At 49.6% G+C, this 17,993-nt stretch overlaps 1 protein-coding gene across 1 annotated transcript in view; it reads right to left on the bottom strand.

Annotated features, from left to right (window-relative positions):
- Positions 1–7,760: 7,760 nt before the first annotated feature.
- PKP1 (plakophilin 1) overlaps positions 7,761–17,993 on the bottom strand; it is a 50,358-nt gene continuing 40,125 nt past the window's right edge. The window contains exons 12-14 of the mRNA XM_030965710.1: positions 13,394–13,478; positions 11,872–11,971; positions 7,761–10,877 (exon numbers count right to left, since the gene is read on the bottom strand). Of these exons, the coding sequence (XP_030821570.1) occupies positions 11,900–11,971; positions 13,394–13,478 (157 nt within the window). The 3' untranslated portion in view covers positions 7,761–10,877; positions 11,872–11,899. The remainder of the gene's footprint in view (positions 10,878–11,871; positions 11,972–13,393; positions 13,479–17,993) is intronic.

The raw sequence follows: 17,993 nt of genomic DNA, 5'->3' as shown, positions 1-17,993 counted from the left end.
ACCTGTCCCAGGGCAAAGCTGAGCACTCCTGCCCATAAGTAAAGGTGTCTGCTCATCCCATCCCATCCCATCCCATCCCATCCCATCCCATCCCATCCCATCCCATCCCATCCCATCCCATCCCATCCCATCCCATCCCATCCCCTTCCTGGAGACCTGAAAGTCACTATCAGCTTATCACTGCCTCAATCACGGGAGGAAAAGCTCATCCATCCATCCATCCATCCATCCATCCATCCATCCATCCATCCATCCATCCATCCATCCATCCATCCCATCCATCCATCATCCATCCCCCATCCATCCATCCATCCATCCATCCATCCATCCATCCATCCATCCATCCCATCCATCCATCATCCATCCCCCATCCATCCATCCATCCATCCATCCATCCATCCATGCATCCATCATCCCTCCATCCATCCATCCATCCATCCATCATCCATCCATCATCCATCCATCCATCCATCCATCCATCCCCATCCATCCATCCATCCATCCATCCATCCATCCATCCATCCATCATCCATCCATCCATCCATCCATCCATCCATCCATCCATCCATCCATCCATCATCCCTCCATCCATCCATCCATCCATCCCCCATCCCTCCATCCATCCATCCATCCATCCCCCATCCATCCATCCATTCATCCCCCATCCCTCCATCCATCCATGCATCCATCCATCCATGCATCCATCCATCCATCCATCCATCCATCCATGCATCCATCCATCCATGCATCCATCCATCCATCCATCCATCCATCCATCCATCCATCCATCCATCCATCCATCCATCCATCCCCATCCATCCATCCATTCATCCCCCATCCCTCCATCCATCCATGCATCCATCCATCCATCCCCATCCATCCATCCATCCATCCATCCATCCCCATCCATCCATCCATTCATCCCCCATCCCTCCATCCATCCATCCATCCATCCATCCATCCATCCATCCATCCATCCATCCATCCATCCATCCATCCTTCAGCACACGGCTCTGTCCCTGCTGTGGCCGCACTCCCTGGCAGTGGGATGGGGTTGGGTTGGCTCTGCCCCTCTCTGCTTGGCCTTTCCTGGAGCCCCCCGGGCTCTGCCTCCCGCAGCCCCCGCAGGGCTGGGCAGTGACTCGGCCCCAGCCGGGCTCGCAGCGGCTCCGCCTGTGCTGCTGCTGCTGCTCTCGGAGCCTGGGGCTGGCTCCAGGGGCAGAGGGTGCTGGGTGTGGGATCTGCTCCGTGTTCCAGGCAGCCACCACTGCAAACACCATAAACACTCCTTGAGACATCTCCTCCTCTTCTGCTTTGGCACGTCCTGCGGGAAATCATTTGTGTGACTTCTGGCTTACCCTTGGGAAGAAAAAGAAAAATATTTGGGATAGGCACAGCCAGTTTCTCATTGCACTGCCAAGAATGACAGAAGCCATTTAAGAGATGCGCTGCTGCCTGAGAAATCCAGGGTCCCACTGAAGTCCTGCCAGTGACCCTGCTCCAACGATCCTTTCCAGTGTCTTTCTCCCTCCTGGCTGCATCTCCTCCCCTGGAGGGAAACAGGAATACCCGAAGGCTCCCAGATAATCTCCAGTTTTTCCCTTTACATTTTTTGAGCATTTCTTTCAGCCCTGGGAAAACCAGTGGGACTGATTTTCCTGTTCTGCTGGGAGAGATCCTCGTTGATTGAAGCAGGAGTTACCTGCACTGGGAGAGAAGGAGGCTTCCTGGAGAAAGAGGAAAAAACTTTGGGAAGAAGGCACTGAGATGCACAAAGCAAATCTCTGCTGCCCTTCACTGGACAGCAAAGGTTGGGGCATCTACCACACCAAAACTTGTCCTGGGCACCCAAAGCAGTGACAGGGACTGCCTGAGCTCAGCTCTCAGTGAGATCCTTACCTTGTGAGGCTCTTTGTGGAGACAAGTGCCAGGGAAAGGCAGGAGCAACTCTCCTTCTCTGGAAAAGTATTTGGGTTTTGCAGTGCCAGGAACAGCCAATAGATTTATGACCTTTGAAAATTTCCACCTGTTTTTTTCCCCATGGCATTCCCTTGGGAAGCCAGACCCACCTTGGACATGAGGGGATTCTTCCCTGCTGCCCAGCCTGGGGGTTTGGCTGCTTTGCTTCTCCTCTGCAGAAATGCGGCCAATGCAGGGCCCCTGCAGGCTCTGCGCCCACACAGTGCTGAGCTCTGGGACTCCTGCAGGAACTGTACTCAGCTCTGGTCACCTCTGTCTTGGTTTCAAAAGCCAGGTGTCTGCTAAGGAAGGCAGGAGCCCCCTGAAATGGAAAATATAAACCCTCCCCACCTCCAAATTGCCATAGATTTTAAATTAGGGGGTTCTCATGCAAAAAATATGGGAGCAGGGAATAACAGTTCTTTACTAGGGAAGAAAATAAAAAGATAAAATAAACAATGCAGTACACTAGAACAACACTGACAGAGTCAGAACCCAGCCTGACACCCTGTGGGTCAGGGTGCTGGCAGCAGTGCCATTGGAATTGTGGCTCAGCCCTCCTGCAGTGTCAGGGGTGGTTCTGCTGGAGCAGGGATCCTGGAGAAATGTGCAGTCTCTGCCTCTGAAGATCCAGGGGAAGAGGCAGCTGCTGTTCCTCTGGGAAATCCAGTGCAGAAGCCGTGCTGGTGTTCCAGAATCTCCAGATTATATCTGGGTAGGAATGCTTGGCTCCTCCCCCTGGGCTCACATCTCCCAGTGGGATGCTGTAGTTCTTATCAGCCATGCAGGGACATTCAATGGCCTCTTAATCATCAGATGTTTCCCCAGTTATGGAAGAGATAAGGAAAACTGCCCACTTAACTGAATACAACTGCCATACAGATGGTAAGTAGAATACAATTTGCTTGACAATCCAGGACAACCTCCCACCTGGGATACCCGAGGTCTCATCCAGGAGCTGAAATATTGGCCAAAGTGTTGATCAAGACCAGATCTACTTCCTAAAAATGCCTGTCAGCAGTTCCACCTTCCCAACGGCATTCCCTGGTATCCTGCAAGGATTCCTGCTATGCTCTTTTTGTGTTGAAACACTTTCTTGGTCTCCATCAGCTGGGATGATGAGGCTGGGAGCACTAGGGATCTCATCTCATTTCTGCCACCACATCCAGGAGGGGGTAGGAGGGAGGTAACTACATCAAGACCTCTCATCAAAGCCTTTTCTGCATGAGAGGATCAAGCTGCAGAGAGTTGGGATGGGAGAAGCATTCCTGGGGCTTGGGGATAGATGGCACATCCTGACAAAATGCTCTCAGTTTTCTTTATCTGGGAAATGTTGCTCTGGGTGTCAGTGCTGCCCCCACCCTGATGGAGACTCAGGCTCAGTTTTCTGCATCCCAGCAGCGCAGAGGAAAAATTTCCTGGTGCTGGATGAAAGGGACGTGGCCCTTGGGATGCTTGGGATGCTTCCTGGGGGTCCCTCAAAAGGCTCTCCTGAGACAAAGACAAGCTTAGGAAACACCAAAAAAGGGCCCAAGGGAACAATGTGGGATCTGCAGCACCTTCTGTGCAGGATCCAGTCTGCAAGGCTGGGTAACTGTGGGAGAGGCACAAGTGGGGGTGTACAGGAGCCCAAAGTCCTGCCTGTTCCAGGGCAGGCAGGCAGGGACTGAGTCCCGTGGGGCTCTACCCTCTCCTGAGCCAGCCCAGCTCCCAGAGGAGCTGCCCTGGGCTGGGGTTCTGGGTGCCAGTGCCAAACTCGGGTGCCCAGGGCAGGGTCCCCTGCCATGGGCTGCCCTGGGGCTGTGGCACTGCCACCAGCAGTGTCTGTGCCTGGCCATGGGGCCACAGCACAGCCTGAGCTCGGGCTGATCCCTCCCAGCAGCTGGGAAATGCAGACACAGGGGCTTTGCCGAGCCAGCCTGTCCCTGCAGGAGCTCTGGGTGTCCCTGCAGGAGCTCTGGGTGTCCCTGCAGGGGCTGCTGGTGCTGGGGGGTCCTCGGGGCTGTTCAGGGCTCTGCCCTGGGCTCGGTGCTGCCCTGCACACTTCAGGCTGGGGTCTGGGACATGGAATTCTCTTCCCATGGGAAGCCTGGGAAAGTCAGGAAGTTCTGGTGCCTGGGACCTGTGGGATGGAATCCCGTGGATCTGAAAATGAAGAGTGGGGTCTGTGATGCCCTGAAGCATCACAGGCAGAGAAAAAGGATTCAGACTTTGTGCTGTGGGATGGGAAGGGGCTGTGCCAGAGGCTGCCTGGCTGTGGGATGAGGCTTTGCTGGTGGAGCCCCATGGATTATTGGGGATCCTGGGGCTGTAGGACCTATATGTTTTCCAAGGATTTGGTGCCTGCTCTCTTTGGGACAACGAGCACTCTGTGGGTGCTCTGCACCCTGTAGCATCCATTTTCTCCCCTGAGTCCTGCTGCAAGTCCCGTTACACATGAGCTAAATCAGTGCCTCTGTCAGAGCCAGGCTCTGCAGGGACAGCAGAGCACAGCTGAACCCCACCTTGCACCTGCCCTGTGCTCTTTGTGTGTGTCCACAGACTTCCCTATCCAAAACTGGGCTTTTGCCACGTGTCCACACACAGGATGCAGACCCCAAAAAGACCCAGTGGTTTCTTGGGATTCATTTCACCTGCTGCACATGGACAGAGACCCAAGCGTGTGGTTGTGTGCTGGCTCCAAAGGTGAGCAAGAATTCATTTCCCAACTGGAGATGTGCTCTGAGCTACACTGTCATGTCCTGCCCTCCTCCACTGTCCAGGGAGCTACTCAGGAATGGGCAGCAGGACTCGCCTGCAATCCTTGTAGACACTCCAGGTTGGGTAGAAGGCAACTCCCAGCCTGTCCTTGATCTGACCTTTCTTAGATGTGACTTCAGGTGGGAATAATGCTTGAAGAAGCTGCAGACTGGACATCCCCAGCTCGTGATGTTTGTGATGTCAAATTTAATCCTCCCAAGGACTGGTGGATGTGCTGCTCCCTAATGGGCTTTTATAAAACAATTGTTATGTACCACATTCGAGGCCAGTGACAAACACTGCTGCTGTGCCAGGGCGCAGGAGCAGTCTGAGTGATCACAGCTGAAATGCAGCCAGGCTTTGAAGGGCTGTTGGGTCCACCCAAAGCTGGTTTAGACATTTGAGTTTGGATGCTTTGCCTTTGTGCTTAATCCTTCAGTGCTCACCCACCCTTCAGCAGCCTGAGCAGAGCAGCAGAGGGTGCTCCTGGAAAGCAGCTCCAAGCCACATGCAGGGAGTGACACCTGTCCCTTGTCCCTTGCATGGCTCACAGAGTGTGCCCAGCCTGTCTGATGGGCTGCAAATCCTCTGTTCATGAGATCCTGGCAGTGGTAGAGGATTATTCCTCAGCCTTGCCTTGAGTAAATACCAAACACAGCTCAGAGCTGAGCTCATTCCCCTTTGCCAGGCGTCTGCTTTGAAAAGTCTCTGAAGGAGATCAGGAGGTTCTGTTCCTTATCCCCTGTGTGAGGCTGCTCCAGTGCTTGCACACCCCAGTGCCCCCCAGCCCTGGGAATAACAAAGTCCTTTGTTCATCCTGCACTTCAGCTCTCCCCATGTGCTCTGGGCTCTGGCTCCTGCAGGGTCTGATGGAAAGACCAAATCCTTTGATGTTGTCACTAGCAATTCCATGGAGCAGGATGGGGGTCCCCAAAGGGTGCAGGTGCAGCTTCCAGTTTGGTCCTGAGTAGCAGGAAAAGTCTGGGCTCAGCAAAACCCCCACTTATATCCACCAGCACAGGCTCATCCTCCAGAAGAGGAACTCAGAGGGAGATGCTTTTAAAGGGAAAAGGAAAGGGAGAGTTAAAGTTTCCAGGCAATGTGGGCTGCATTCAGCATCCTGAAGCTCAGTGCAGCACATCCCAGCAGTGAGGAATTCCCTGGGGAACAGGAGATGGCAGCTGGCCTGGGTAAGCAGCAGGAGGAGGAAGTACCAGCAGGTGTTTTTCAAACAGCTGAAGACAAAAATAGGAAAGGCTTCACAACCTCTTCCAAGTTCAACATAAACTACACTAAACCTGCCAAAAGCAGTTGAAGGAAAAACCAGCTGGAGTCAGAAGAATGAGCCAAAAAGTCAGAGCATCTCCCAATAGAGGGGAAGGCCCTGGCAGGAGATTGGGGGATCAGTGGGGATCACAAAAAGGAGAAGTCAGGAAGGAGAGGAGCAGAGAGGAGCAGCTATTTATCTTTTCCAGTTTGTGATGCCTGTGAAAAATGGGGAGGATTCCTACAAGCTGCTATACCTGATACATCAGTGACATTGCTGAGGATGGAGGAATGTCTGTGGAATTTTGGGGAGCTGGAGACCAATAAGGAAAGGGAGGTAAATGACAGACAAACATCAGCACAGTGAAATGTTGTGATACATGTGGGGTGAAATAATCTTTTCTTTTGTGAGATGGGCGTAGAGGTGACTCCATGGACCATTCATGGCCAGCCCATCCCAGTGACAGCTCAACAAAAGCTCAACCTGATTTTCCAAGGGAATATCAGGTATTGTGGGAAGGGGCTAACAGCAAGCCTGTTAGCTAAAGGAGCGAGAAGAAGCTAAGAAGCAAGAAGAAGCTGATAAGGAGCTCTCTCCAAGGCTGTAGACAAGGAGACCAAGAGAAATGAAGAATTGAAGAAAGACAAGAGAGACTTTGCCGCTGGATGAAATATTTTTAGAAAGTTAGTTGAAGTCACTGTAGCTTTTCACCAATAGTGTTAATTTATTGTAGCCAATAGTTAAGGTAAAAGAAGTATAAACAATTAGAAAGGGTACAAAAAGTCAGCTATGTTCCATAATATAGAGTTGCCATCTGAGACTGCTTGTGGTCTCTGCTTTGTGTCGTGACCGCCACGACAGCGACAAGGTATGGGCAGGGATGGAGCAGAGCTCAGATCAGTGATGTCCAGCACAGGCCTGGGCTCACTCACCCTGTGCCCTGTGCTGGGCTCCTCAGCTCAGGAAGGAACCATTCCATGGGGAAGGGTCCAGAGGAGCTCACTGAGTGCCAGGAGCTGCTGGGTCTGAGTGAGGAACTTCTCTGAGCTGGGCCTGCCCAGCCTGGCCCAGAGAGAAACTGGGGAGGATCCCCTCGCCCTCACCACACCTCTGAAACGTCAGAGCCACAGAGCTTCAACCACAGCTCAGGTGGGGCAGGTCTAGAAAAAGCTGAGGGGTTTTCCCTGCTACAGCCTCGGATCCTTTCAGCAATGGCACAAATGACACTAATGGTAATTAACATTTCAATGGACTGAAGTCATGGCTGTGAAAGCTCTTGGGAGAGAAATCCACTGAGGATGAAATCATGGAATCATTGAAGATCCTGGGCTGAGAGGGACCCACAGGGGTTGCTGAGTCCAGCCCCTGCCCTGCACAGACACCCCAACAATCCCACCCTGGGCATCCCTGAGAGCATTGTCCAAACACTCCTGGAGCTCTGGCAGCCTCGGGGCTGTGCCCACTCCCTGGGGAGCCTGGGCAGTGCCAGGCTGGAGGAAATGGGATTTACAGCTTCCTTGCTCCTGTTGGATAAGGCAGATCAGTCCAAGCTGATTCCTGCTGCAGGGTAACAGGGTTTTTCCACACCTTTCAGACCTTTCTTCTTTCCTAACACTGGCAAATCAACCAAAATAAAACCATCCAAACCAGAAAGCTTGAAGAAATTTCAGCAATTTTTATTGATTTCAGCTTTTCCAATGAAGCAAATACATACAGTACAGCCAAAACAAAACTCTGAGACATTTTTCTCACATACCTATATCTTACAGAATACACTGTAGAGCTATGGACTGGTAAGGCTGAGTTGGTCTTACACTGGTGTGTGTTCAGAAAGGAATGAAACTGCCTTTGACTTGTCCATGAGGCTTCTGAAATGCTGGGGTGGGATTGTACACACACAAAATAAAGAAAGCATTTATAAGGAAATCAACCAAAAAAGCTCTGCTGTGCCCAGGACAGTGAGGGTGGTGTTTATTTACATGGCTGGATGTCCAACTGCTGCTGCTGCTGCTGCTGCTGGCCACACTCCTTCCTCCTCCTCAGGAACTCTCCATCCCTGTGCCACAGACCTGCCCTGTCCCTGTCCTGGGCTGTGCCCTCCCCTGGCTCTTCAAGGAGCAAGGAACAGGAAACCAGCTCATCAGAGAGCATGTCACAGTTAAAATCATGCCTTAAAAAAAATAGCTCCCCAGAATGAAAACAATTATACTGGAGGTGAAAACAGCATTAATTTATGTTGGAGAGAACCTCACTGGGCTCCCAGAACAGCTGGTTATGAGCAACAGCAGTTACTCCAATGTCTGAATTTCCCTTCACTTCTCAGAGTTGGGCATCAAAGTCACTTCACTGACTTGGGTGGAGGCTGGTGTCCAGATCTTAAAGGGAGACTGGGAGGAAAATAGAGGGTATCAGAGAATTTCCCAGGGAAGATCCAGCTGCAGAACAGCCCTGGAATGGCAGAATGGTTGTGATTTCTGCAGCCCACGGCTCTCCTGAGTGGGCTCTGCCCTGAGGTTTGCAAGCAGTGACAAACAGCATCCTAAAAACAGCTCAGGGGGAGGAACCTCTCTGGTGTGCCCAGCTCAGGGCAGGGACAATATCCCAGCCAGGTGAGGTTGCTCAGGGCTGTGCCCAGTCACGTTTGGAAGAGCTTTGAGCATGGAGACAGATTTTATTTTTAGCTTTAAAAAAAAAAACAAACCTGTAATAAAAACAACTGTAACAGTGGTTTTTGTAATAAAATTTATGTGAATGATGAATCTGCCTCCCGGAGTCCAATACTCACTAATGAAATCTCCAGCACCTGTAAATTTAATTGTGAGTTGATGATCATAATGCTATGGCTCTTTGTGCCTTGTACAGTGACTCAGTAACTGCACCAGGGGAGAAAGCAGCTGCACTGTTTTAAAATAAAGCCTAAATCACAGCCAATTAGAGTGAATTTCCTCAATATTCCATCATTCCATTTTATAGTTCTGTTTCCCCAATTAGTTTTCCAGAGGAAAACATTTGCTCCCAGGACTTGTGTTGGATGTGTCATTACAGATCAAACCTGAATGCAAAATTGCACAGAACACTTCACACCCAAACTGAACCAACCCTGTGGATGCTGCAGCCCTTGGGGACACCCACAGATGGGTCTTGCCCAAAGCATTTCCAACATTTTGCATCTGGGAATCCACATGCAGCAAGGGAACTGCTGGAAGGGCTTTGCCCACAGACTGGGGCTCTTTGCTCTGCTTAAACCCTCCTGGAACACTTCTGTCCAACTGGATTCTCCTGGTTCTGCCTCCACTTCAAAAGGGCTTTTTTCCCTTTCTCATTTGGCTGCAGCTCAGCACAGAAAGCTCCTGACTGAGAAGAGTGGCTGCTCAGTAAAGTGCACAAGATGAAGCCACCCTTTGTAGCCAAGAGGAAAACCAGCTGGAAATGACCTCTCCTTATGGGCAGGAGTTCCCTGTGCTCCAAAGGGGAACCAGCAAGGGCCACCTGGAACTGCAGCAGAGCAAACCCAAACTTCACAAGGGGTTCTTTAGTGGGCACAGATCACCCCATGGATGTGAACTGAATATCATGACTCCCACCAATTAATGAGCCTGACACTTAAAATGAGACTGCTTTTCTATTTCCAGGCTCATAATCCATCCTTCCCAAGCACCTCCTGTGCCCCTGATGTTAGAGAAACAGGGCCCTGTGTCCCTGCAGCCTTTGAGGAATAATAACCAGCACAGGCAGCAAAGGCAGCCTCAGCTGCTCCTTTCCTGTGAGTCTGAGCTGTGTCACCTCCACGGGAAGGATATTTTTCTTCTGGAGAGAGGAAGCTTGTGAGAATTGAGTTGCTCTGAAATGAGCTCAGCAGTCCCTCAGCACAGCCTCAGCATCACAGGCAGATGAATGCAATTCAAGATCCCAAGAAATAAAACATTTCCAAACCTGATATCACACAAGTGCTCACATTCCTTTGCACATCAGTACCAGTTCTTTACACTGATCAATAAAAACAAAGTATGATTACAGAGGACACATCCCTCCCTTCTTTCATTCCTGTGGCAGTCATTGATTCCAGGGGGAAAACACTTGGCCTGTCCTGCTCAGCTTCTCAAATGCCACCTTTGTCCAGGCACAGTCAGGAACTGGAATTGCTTTGGTGCCCAGAATGGATCAGGACCTGGGAATGTTCAAGCTCTGCAGCTGTGTCCCAACTGTCCTCTCACAAACAGCTCCAGGGAAGGGTGATGGAGGCCTGGGAGAGGATCTGCAGGTGTCAATTTGCTTCTTGAGATAAAGAGTTCATGTGACAGGAAAGAAAATGTTAACAATTATCAGAGAAAAATCCTAAGCAGAGAAGAAGCCCTTGTTCATAACTGTGAGGAATAACCAGCCTTGGAAAGAAGAGAATCCTTGTGTGTATCTGTTAATAATGGACAGATGCAAAGGGGGAACTTGACCAAAGATTGACTTTTTATGTGTTTGTGGATAAAAACACGTTGTGACAAATTTTAACGTGGCAGTATTTGGTGCATGGATAGGGTGAGGTTGGAATAAAATCCTGCAAGGGGTTAAACTGCACAATCACCCTGACTTTGGGTGGAAAACAGGGGACTAAGCTGGAGGAAGACCCTGCTCCCCATGTGTGCTCTGTGTGCTGCCTGCACACACCTCTACATCACACCCAGAGTTACACAGACACACTCTTGGCAAAAAAATAATTATTGACATCGAGAAAGTATATAAAAGTCCCTTCTCCCCCCTAAAAAGAAGAAAATGCTTAAAAATATCAGTGTCATCCACATGAAATCCACATGTTTGGTTTGCTTTACAGTTGAGTTGAACTCAGAAACTCTCTACATCTTTAACATCCTCAGGAATCATGGAAGTGTTGCTCTTCTTGGACATGAACCAACTCCAAATTCTGAAATGGAAAATAAATAAAACAAAGAAAAAGCAAAACCCCAGATAATTAAAACATTCAAGAGATCTTTTCATTACAGCAAACCCCAACTTTTAATCTTTTCTCTGAGCCTGACTGCAATTTCTCAGCTGCACAAAGCTTTTCACCCTGGACTTCCACCCTCCTCAGAGTCCCAGTGCAAATGTCCCAACAGAGCAGGAAGTAAAATCCATTCCTGGGCAGAGGGAGGGAAGAGGCTTTAGCATTGTTTTCCCTTGGTTTGGTCACAAGGACCATGCTGGGGAAGGGAGCAAGTAATTCCCTCTGCATAATTTTGGACACTATCCAAGAGGCCTCTGGTATTTTCAAAGTGCTTAAAGCTTTTCCCTTCAGTGGGAATCATGAGTAAAATGCCTGATGGGTTAAATCCTCATTTCTCACTGAATATAAACCCATAACAATGCCCTGGAAATTCTGCCCATGGTTTCTCTTCCCTGATTCTTTATTGGGATTTTCAGTTGACAGAATGTGGTTCTCAACTCTGACCTGAGGTTGGCAGGCAGATTAAGGGCTCAAACAATTGCTAAGGCTAATGAAGCCATGGATGTGCTGGAATTCACTGCACATTACTGGCACTGTCTGGGTAACACTGCTCAAAGTTCAGGAATGAGGGCAGTGCCAGGGAGAATCCCAGAAGAGCCTCACCTGTGAGGGTTTGGAAAAATGCACTGAATCACTGATTGCTTGGCAAAGGAAGGGAGAGGCACAGTTGAGCCCAGCAGCTTTGTCTGTCCTGTGACACCTGTGCTGAGCATCTCCAAAATGCACAGCTGGGCAGTGGGGGCAACATCTGCCCTGGGCCCAGGCACAGCACAGCCTCTGACCTCATAGAAACAGACTGGGCTGGGAAAATTTGGGATGAAAATCTCACAAACACACTTCTGGGGTGATCAAAAGTAGCAACAATCTGAAAGGATTCCTGTGTCCCAAATCCACCACAAGGCCATGTTCTCACCTGCAGCCTGAATGTGCATGGAGAGGCTCTAAAATCTGGAGGAGAGGGTCCTGAAGGTCGTTCCAGCTAAAGATCCCATCATGTTCTTGTCAAACCCTTGCTGAAAAAGCAGAAACATGAAGTGCATATCAGTTTCTACACTGAGAGCAGGAATTGAGCAAAGTGTGCTGCATCCTCAGCCAATCTCCTCTGTCAGCCCTCTGGGTACTTTTGTCACCCTTGCTGATGAACTCCACAGAATCACAGAACCATGGGATGGTTTGGGTTAAAGGGACCTTAAAGCTCATCTCATCCCACCCTGTGCCATGGGCAGGGACATCTTTCCCTAGACCAGATGACTTTTCCTTGCATTGCCTTCCATCAACCCAGAGCTGGACCCCTCCAGGTTTTTGGAGGGAACTTCTATTGAATCATTCACTGAGTATTGTTTCATTTAGTTCCTCATCCTGCAAAAAGAGAAGTCTTCACATGGTGCATGCACCCCTGAAGACTCCCATCCTCCTCCCTGACAGGCACCTCTGCAATAAACCTGTGTGTGAACACCAGAGTGACTCAGTCACACCAAAATGAGCTGGCACGGGCTGTGAGCAGAGCCTGGCACAAAACCACCCCAACTCCTGTGCAGAAAACCCTCACTGTCAATGTGGGAATGTCACTTTGGATGCTCTGCTTTTGCCTCCAGGTGTTCCCCTTTGTAGGGATCCCTCCTTCTCTTTAATTTGGCCCTGTACTCCCTGCAGGTGCTGCTGCTTTTGAGTTGGAAAAACCCAAACTTGTTTAAAGAAAGCCACAGGGAGCAGGAGCTGGGAATTGGGAGCAGCTGGAGCTGGGGGCTGGAGCTGGAGCTGGGAGCAGCTGGAGCTAGGAGCTGGAGCTGGAGCTGGGAACTTGGGAGCAGCTGGAGCTGGGGGCTGGAGCTGGAGCTGGGAATTGGGAGCAGCTGGAACTGGAGCTGGGAATCGGGAATTGGGAGCAGCTGGAGCTAGGGGCTGGAGCTGCTCAGTGCCTGTTTGGCTCTGCACTTTCCCAGCTTCTCTTGCAGGGAGTAAAACAAATCCCAAATACTCCTCCCCTCTTGGTTTGAAAGCTTACTCTGACTGCAGGGGGTGTAACCACAGGGCAGGGCTATGGACACAGAAGAAAATGGGGGGAAGAGAGGAGGGACCTTGCCAGGCACCTGTTGGGACCCGATGGGCTGCAGCGAAGGGAATCCCCTAAATGAGGGCAGAACACCCAGCGTGTCCCAGCCCAGAGTGGGGGAGCTGTGCTGGGGACCCAGCAGCATCCCAGGGAGGAAGGTGTCTGACACAGGCATGACACCCTCTGCTTTGTCCCCAGAGTGAGTCCCAGCAGGGTCCCCCTGCCACCTGCTCAGATGCCAGGCAGGTGCCCAAGTGCCCCAGGCTCCTCCTGGGCCCTGCCCTCCTGGCTGCTGGATCAGGGCCTTTACCAGCTCCCCACCTCAGCAGGTGAACAACCCAGGGCTGCTCCTGACTCCCAGAGGCAGGAGTGTTGTCCTTACCTGCTTGAGCACATTCTGGAGCTCCCTGTTGGACCAAAGGTCTGTCAGGAGAAGTCGAGCAGCTTCAGCTGCTTTTGGACAGGAGCTGGGAAGGTGAAAGCAACAGGATTATGGCAGGCACAGAGCAGCACCCCACAGGCACTGCTGAGCACTGGGACAAACCCAGGCACTGCTGAGCACTGGGACAAACCCAGCTCCAGCTGGGAGCCTGGCTAGCCATGAACAGGACTGTCAGTAACACCCTCCTGCTCTCTCAGCAATGTTGTGTGACAACAATTGTCACCAGAGCAGGGCAAATGAAAGCGAGAGGAGGATCTGAGTGGGAAAATGAGCATAAAACTGAGCTGAGTCTGAAATTTGAGAGAGGGAAAGAGAAGGGAAATAGTGCCAGCCCTTTGCTGGAGTCTGCAGGGACTCCCAGCGTGGGTGGATCTCCTGGGAGGGGGCAGAGGAGCGGGCTTGGAGCTGCCTGGAGAGGACAAGGGATGGGAGCCTTTGCAATAACAACATCTGCAAGCAGCCCAGAGCCCTTACTCAGCACAAGGGAACAGATACCTGCTCACGTAACAGCTCGAAACCGTGAGTCATCGCAGGACCTTTTATAATTTTGGAACATTTCATACCCAGATATCCCCTCCCTGCTGGCTCCCATGGCTGCTCCTGATCTCCTGGGCCTCCTTCTGGCTGTGGGAGACTCCTGCTCTGGGTTCAGGGCAGCAGCCCCAGCCTGTCCCACCCAGGATGATGGAGAGGAACAAGACCAAGCTCAGGACCCTCCCTGTCTGATACAGCTCCACAGAACCTTGTGGCCTCAAAAAGAGTCCTCAAAACAGTCCCCAAAAGCCTACAAGAAATGGGATCAATAGATCATGAGGAACCTGGGACATCGACTCCATACTTGGAGTATGGGAGGACAGGGATGGAACCACATCCAGTAAATTTTGAGGCATTTCTCTGACATACACAGCAGCTGTTACCAAAGAAATGATCGAGTTTAACTTGGTCATAAACTTCAAAGGTGTTGTGCAGCTCCTAGTGTTGTGTGGAAGGCTGGAGATCAGCCAGAAATTCCTGAGCAATGCTTTGGGACAGAAAAAACGGGTTTTATTGCCAAATCTCTTCTGTAGTTATAAGCACACTATGCTCTGTCACCAGAATAACAATGTTTTAAAACATTTTTTGCCTGAAATGTTGTCTGTGGCTGAAAAGCCATTAAATCCCTACAAACCCAAGGGTCTCTGTGATCAGACAGACAGAGCACGAACTGAACTCTCTCTTTCAAGGATTTGTAGTTTCAAGTTGTTTCTCTCTTCCTAAGCCAGAGTAATTCTCGCTGATTTTTGAAAAAATTTACTTCTAATGATGCTAAATATGTGCTTTTCGCCACTGTGTCTCCAGAGAACACCTCAGAAGTTTTGTATTTTCAACCCAAAATTACCAGCATCAGTACCTGAGTCATTTATGAATTCAGGCAGAAATTCTGAACTCTTCATTTGAAGAACTGGCACTGACTGTTTCTTCCAGCATTGACTGCTATAATTTAGCAAAAAGCTCACTATGGGCTGGTGGAGCTGTGATGCCAACTTCAGTAGGTAAAGCAGCATATCCCAGACAAAACAGTGTGAATATAGTAGTGGGTAACATGGAGCAGAATATCAAGGACAGCTGATTTGGGGGGGAAATTCCTTAATAACAAATTGCCTGAAAATCAAAGTTGATTTTATGTACTGTCTGTCTTTTACAAATAGAATTATTCATGAAAAACTGTGAAAAGGCAACGAGGGAGATGTCCCCTGGTGGCAGTGGCAGGAGTCATCCAAAAAGCTACAGACTCAACAAAACGTAAACAAGACACAATCAGAAGGAGATGGTGGGGAATGGGGAAAAACAGAATGGGGGCAAAAAAGACAAGAATCTTGTCCTCAGATATCAAATAATGGGGAGAAATAATCCTTCCTCAAAGGATAAATGTACAAAGAACTTAAGGTGTGTCACTTAGAATGCCAAGGAATTCCCAGAACAAGCAAGAGATTATGAAATTGATATCAAGGTGCAATCTTTGGCAGAAATGGGAAATTGGAAATCTGTGGATAAGAACTCTCTGGCACAGGGAATAATCAAGGGAACACCTGAATCTCTTGAAAGATTAATTTCGGTGAAATGCTGTGGTGCAATTGAATTGCAAACTAAAACTGCAATAGCAGAAGTGTGAAAAGTGAAGGAACAAAGAGAAACAGAAATAAATCCATGGTAAAGGGATAAACTGCAAATGTGACACTCTAAAGCACAAGGAGAGATTTTGGGAAAAGCTTTGAGTCCAGCCAGTAGAATTAATGAGGAGAATTTCAATTTAATTAGTGAAATGTTGCTTGAAAATGAGCAATGTTTTTCAGACAGCTGGAGAAGCAAAATGAAAAGGAAACCAAACACCCTAATAAATCAGGTCCAGTGGCTTGATTTTCGGAAACATCACCAGAAATTGAAGGAAATATTCAATATTTTGGCAACTTCAATTAAAAATAACGAAGAGTGAAGGAACCCCATTTGACCATGAACTCCATGTCATAGAGGAGAGCATCTGCTCTATCACAATTACTTAATTGGGATGCTCCAGGAAGAAGAAGAAACCACATCCATCAGATAAACTGCTGAACCCTTTCTGCCTTTCTGTCAAAACCCAGCTATGAGAAACATGAGGAGAAAGAAACATGGGAAGGGAGGAGAACATGGGAAAGGACAAGATGCATAACTCACTGGTCTGGAACCTGGAGTCTCTTTCTAAGCTATGCCTCTGAAGCTGTTTGAGCAGGTGGAGCTCCTGGTTTGCAGCTGGTAATGCAGTGAGAGCCCAGCTCAGAAACACAGGGCAGGATCTGTGGGTGGCAGAGGAGACACAGGGAGGGAGCACCCAGACACCAACCCCAGCCTGGGGGTCAGGGAGTGTCCACAGGGACCTGAGGCAGAGAAAACTGCAAAGTCCTGACAGGGTGCAGGGTGTCCCTGGGTCCCCCCTGGCAACTGAGGCACCCCTGTGCCCCCATCTCTGCTGCCTGCAGTGCTGGCAAGGAGGAGCTTGATGATGTGGGACTCACCACATTCAGAACCACAGCAGGGTTCAGCAAGCCCCCAGGAGAGGTGGAGATTTATTGATTTCCAGTGGGGAGGCTCTTTCTGATATAGGACTGGACAAATCCCACCCTAACTTTTCTTGTTAATCCTCACAGGCAGCATGTGACACTGGGAAAATTTCACTTTGGGACCTAGCAGGAGTCAAAAGTCTCTCCAACATCTGCTCTGCTGGAACAGCATGAAATAATCCAGCCTGGACAAGTAAGATTAGTCCTGGATGGAAACTGTTCTCTTTTTCCCTAAGAAGTGAACAGCATAAAAATCTTTGAGGACAAAAATGAGTAATGGAGGCAAAGGAACAACTCCAGTTTTGGACATTGTAACAACTGGAGAGTTTCTTGGGAGGACTTTGAGATCCAGGCAGGACTGGAGACATCTCCAGAGTTTGGTAACTCCTCACAATTCAGTGACTCACCTCCAAGAAAGCTCATCCCCAGCAGCCAAGGCAATTAAAGTGTTCCCAGCCCAGGTTGTGCAAGGCTGTGCTGGAGCAGCAAATTACCGAGCACTGGTGTGAGGAGCCACAGAAGGACCTCAGCACGAGTAAATACCATTCAAAACAAGGAGGGCTTAGGAGAGGGCTGGGTTTCATGGTAATTGGGCTCATTGGAGAGTGGAAGCAAGTAAAAGCAGCAAATAGAGCAATGCTCCTTGGCCCAGGCCCAAACTAAACAAGGAGGCCCCGTGTAATGACAGAGAGTGTGTCTGCCATGGAACAAGAGGTGGATTGGAATAACTTTATCAAAGGATGATGAAGGCATGCAAATGGATTTTCACAACAGAAAACAATGGGTTACTTGTCTAAGGCATTTTAAAACAAAGACAGATGGCAAGAGAGATGAAAGCCTAGGAAGGAGAGAACATGGTCGAAGATAATAGAAGTTTAACACCAGTTTGGCCAGAAATGAACACAGAACTTGGCAAGGCTTGACAGGCTTGTGCTGCAGGGAATCTGGATAACAAACAGGACAGAATTCCTACCACCAAACCCCAAACCAAGTCCTAAAATAGAAAGAGGTAAAATATGATGAGATTGCTCAGCTGGTGTAAAATACAGGAATAGACCACGAAGGTACCTAAAATAATTCCTGCCTATGTTCCCCCAGAGTTGCATCTTGAGGAAGATGATTCAACTAAAAGATGAACAGATAAAAGTTAAGCACAATCCTTGTGTACCTGCAGGGTTGAACCTCAGACCTGACCTTCATGACAAGGTTTGAGGGAAGCCCGGGAGTCAGGAAGTCACTGACATCCCCTGTTCTGAGGGCTGGAATTTTTCATAGATCAGAGAACCCCAGAGTGGTTTGAGTTGGAAGGACCTTAAAGATCATCCAGTCCTACCCCATGCCATGGCAGGGACACCTTCCACTAGCCCAGGTTGCTCCAAGCCCTGTCCAACCTGGCCTTGGACACTTCCAGGGATGGAGCAGCCACAGCTACTCTGAGCAACCTGTCCCAGGGCCTCCCCACC

This window comes from Camarhynchus parvulus, chromosome 26 (assembly GCF_901933205.1).
Source record: "Camarhynchus parvulus chromosome 26, STF_HiC, whole genome shotgun sequence".
NCBI lineage: Eukaryota > Metazoa > Chordata > Aves > Passeriformes > Thraupidae > Camarhynchus > Camarhynchus parvulus.
Note: the sequence above shows the minus strand (reverse complement) of the source record. Positions and strands in the feature narration are given on the sequence as shown.